The sequence below is a fragment of the Halyomorpha halys genome, unplaced genomic scaffold (genome assembly GCF_000696795.3).
Source record: "Halyomorpha halys isolate HHAL.00 unplaced genomic scaffold, Hhal_1.1 Scaffold587.1, whole genome shotgun sequence".
NCBI classification, from domain to species: Eukaryota; Metazoa; Arthropoda; class Insecta; order Hemiptera; family Pentatomidae; genus Halyomorpha; species Halyomorpha halys.
In genome coordinates this window covers 944,200-947,398 of record NW_027109405.1, presented here as the reverse complement: position 1 = coordinate 947,398, position 3,199 = coordinate 944,200, and the positions used below count along the sequence as shown (strand labels likewise).

Genomic DNA, 3,199 nt, shown 5'->3' with positions numbered 1-3,199 from the left:
TAGATTAATGATTGGGGAAGATGGTCGGGGGGGGGGGGGGAGGGGCCCGAAAAAAAAAAAAAAAAAAAAAAAAAAAAATTTTTTTTTTTTTTTTTTTTTTTTTTTTTCCCCCCCCCCCCCCCCCCAACAAACTTCTTCAAGAAAATAATTTTATTTGTGTAAAACTCAAATTTGACTTATGTTATGATTAAATCTATTAATAGCAAATCAAAACTTAAAATTGAAACGTTTTTTTTAAAAATATTTTTTAGAAGACTGGACTGGTGCTATAAATTATTTTCGTACTTTATCACTGTGGAGGGTACAGGCTGCCGAAGGAAGTATTGATGTTTCTACATTGTTAATTGTTGGAAATCAAGAACCTAGAGAATTTTTTGAATGTGTGATTAGATCAACAGACTATATTGAAAAATATACTCTCAAAGTTGTTGAAAATGCTTCCCGATATGTTCATCAAGAAAAACCACAGGAAGTCAATAAAATTCTGATTAATTTTCTCAGAGGTAAGGAATTTATGAATACTTGAATGATTGAATTTAAATTACTTTTTATAAGAATTCAACCATATATCTATATGACTTAGCTGAAAGTGATTCTTTATTGATGTTTGGACTTTAAATGTGCTTGTCAAAATGTCAAGTATCTTTACGGAACTCAGCAATAATTTTAAAAAATTGTTATTGTTTAATGGTTTTGCAACACTGCAATTTTCAGTTTGTCCTGCCTTTTATAATTTCAGTATAGTATAACTTTTGTCACTGTGAAGCTACAACATTTGTTCAATGTTGTTGCTGTGTCCAATTTTCATTATTAAAAAAATATCAGATTGTCATTATTTCAAATAAACAAAATTAAAGGTTATTTTTGACTAACATTTTGTAAAAATCATCATTTAAGCCCTTTTTGAGAAAATCCTAAAAAAAAATGTAAAATTAATTTTCTTGGTAAACTGGCAATTCCATTTTTTCAATTTTAATGAAAGTGTTACTTCAACATCTAGATATTTAATTTTACTTTCATATGACTTTTTTTTATGAGCCTTGCTGTTTACATACTGACCATTTTGGGAGACTTGTTTATTTGGACTCAAGAAACCTCAAAATGTGTATTTTCATCTTGAATTAGAAATTTTTCTCGATTACAATACTTCCTCTTGCTATATATTCCATATATAGGTAAGTGAAAGTAAAAATAAACATGTTTACTAGTAAACAGAGTGGGACATGGTCGTTAGGTAGACTACTAATGACATTCAAGTAGCTTGAGCAATTATAAAATCAAATTATTCTTTAATATTTCCATTTCTAATACTGTACTATATAGAAATGTTTTTTCGCTGTATAGGAATGAAAAAAAAAAGAGGTTATACTTAACAAATTGAAAGTCGTAATTGATTAAAATCTGGGTGCTTTATTACAATTTTAACCCTTTTATTTAGCTTGGTATTTATCTTCTATTTTAATCCATCTTTCTCTTTGGTTCTTACATAGAAGCAATTTCTATTACTACATATTTGTGAAATTGTTTTTTTCACTATCTGGACAATTATCAGAATAAATTGTTATGTTTCAGGTAACCAAATTTCTGTTCCAACTGCTAAACCACCTTCCAATGGTCTGGTAAATAGAGTTTTTGGAGCTGTATCAAATACTTTAAATTATGGTAATGGTGTCTTTGGTGCCGTTAAGAAGGTCAATCAAACTGGTCTCCGTGCCTTAACAACGCATGGAAACACTTCGTAGTTAATGATATTACCCTTTTGAAAGTATAAGACTGATTTTTTCATTTATGAATATTGTCTTATAGTAGTACTACTATTTATATTTATTTATAAAATTATTTTTAAAAAAGAATAATAATGTATAAATTAAAATGCTCAGTCTTAACCAAATATTTTTAGATCTCAATTTTGTATTATTCCATATTATAAATGTATATAAGTAATATTTTTGAACTCTGTTATGAAAATAACCTTTGTACTAATTAAAAAAAAATTAAAAATGGGAATACCAGCTATCAATAAGATTTTTATTTATTTTTTTAATTTAAAAATTAATGTTTCAGAAATCTTTGCTGTTAAATATTCCCTTTAATCCATTAATTGATTATATTCCAAGATATTAACAAATTTTATGTTTTAAAATTAGTTTTTTTGTTGAATAGTTAATAATGGTTCAGAATATAAACTAAGGTGATAAAAATTTACAATAATTCTTTAATCCAAACTGTTTCATTTAAATAAATTATTGTAGGATGTTGCTTACATGAACTAATGGGATCGAGGATGGTCATAGCATGCCATTGTTATAACAAATGATTGATAAGTGATATTAAATTTATAAGCTAATAATTTATTAAATGTGTACTTGTTACAAAAAAATCAGGTTATTTTAGGCATATACTTAAGCAGTTACTATGGGTACACAAGTAGTGCAATAGGTATATTTATTGTATTTTATCTTCTATGCCCCATGGGTGTGTGGGGATGAAGTCATGGTGAAAACGAATGAAATACAATCCCTCAAGATAGTCGAGTGGCCTTAACCATAGACCTCTGCCAACATAATATTTATTTTTAAAAAAAACTTTAAATTATATATGTGTGAATCTTTATTTAGGATGAGTAGGTAGGAGATAGGTGGTTATCAACTTATCAAGCTTTAGGTTTACTAGTATCTAAATTAATGGAATAATCTGTAATCTTCTGTTTTTCTTTAAAGGCTTAATTTTAAGGGTTTTATTTAAACCCTTAGGTCATCAATGCATATGCTGTTTTTCTTTGTTTTACTCTTTAAAGGAGACTTATAACTACCGTTTTTGTCTTAAGAAGCTAAACGTGGCATCCTATCGAGTACGATTTAAAGATAGTTAATTTAAGTTTAAATTTCAACTGGCTCTCAGACCTGTAATTTTAAAGCTATATTGTTGAAAATAAGTATTTTTAATATAGATCATTAACCTTGTAAAAAAATCAGAGATTGTGCCAGTGTGGTTATGATTTTCAACATCATTACCTCCACTATTTGTAAATAAAAATATATACTAAAATTGCTATGATTATGGATTGGTACATAAGTTGAAAAATGTTTGGTTGGTTGCAGAATAAGCATTCCTTCCTGTTTCGAGATTTCTCTGAACCAGTAATAATGAAATTCTTTATACTAGATTCCGACTAGATGATATTTCATAATATATATTA

The 3,199-nt window shown here is 27.4% G+C and overlaps 1 protein-coding gene across 1 annotated transcript in view; it reads left to right on the top strand.

Annotated features, from left to right (window-relative positions):
• LOC106684519 (epoxide hydrolase 4) overlaps nt 1-3,199 on the top strand; it is an 8,030-nt gene extending 4,831 nt beyond the window's left edge. Inside the window, exons 5-6 of the mRNA XM_014426646.3 lie at nt 252-503; nt 1,573-3,199. Of these exons, the coding sequence (XP_014282132.1) occupies nt 252-503; nt 1,573-1,742 (422 nt within the window). The 3' untranslated portion in view covers nt 1,743-3,199. The remainder of the gene's footprint in view (nt 1-251; nt 504-1,572) is intronic.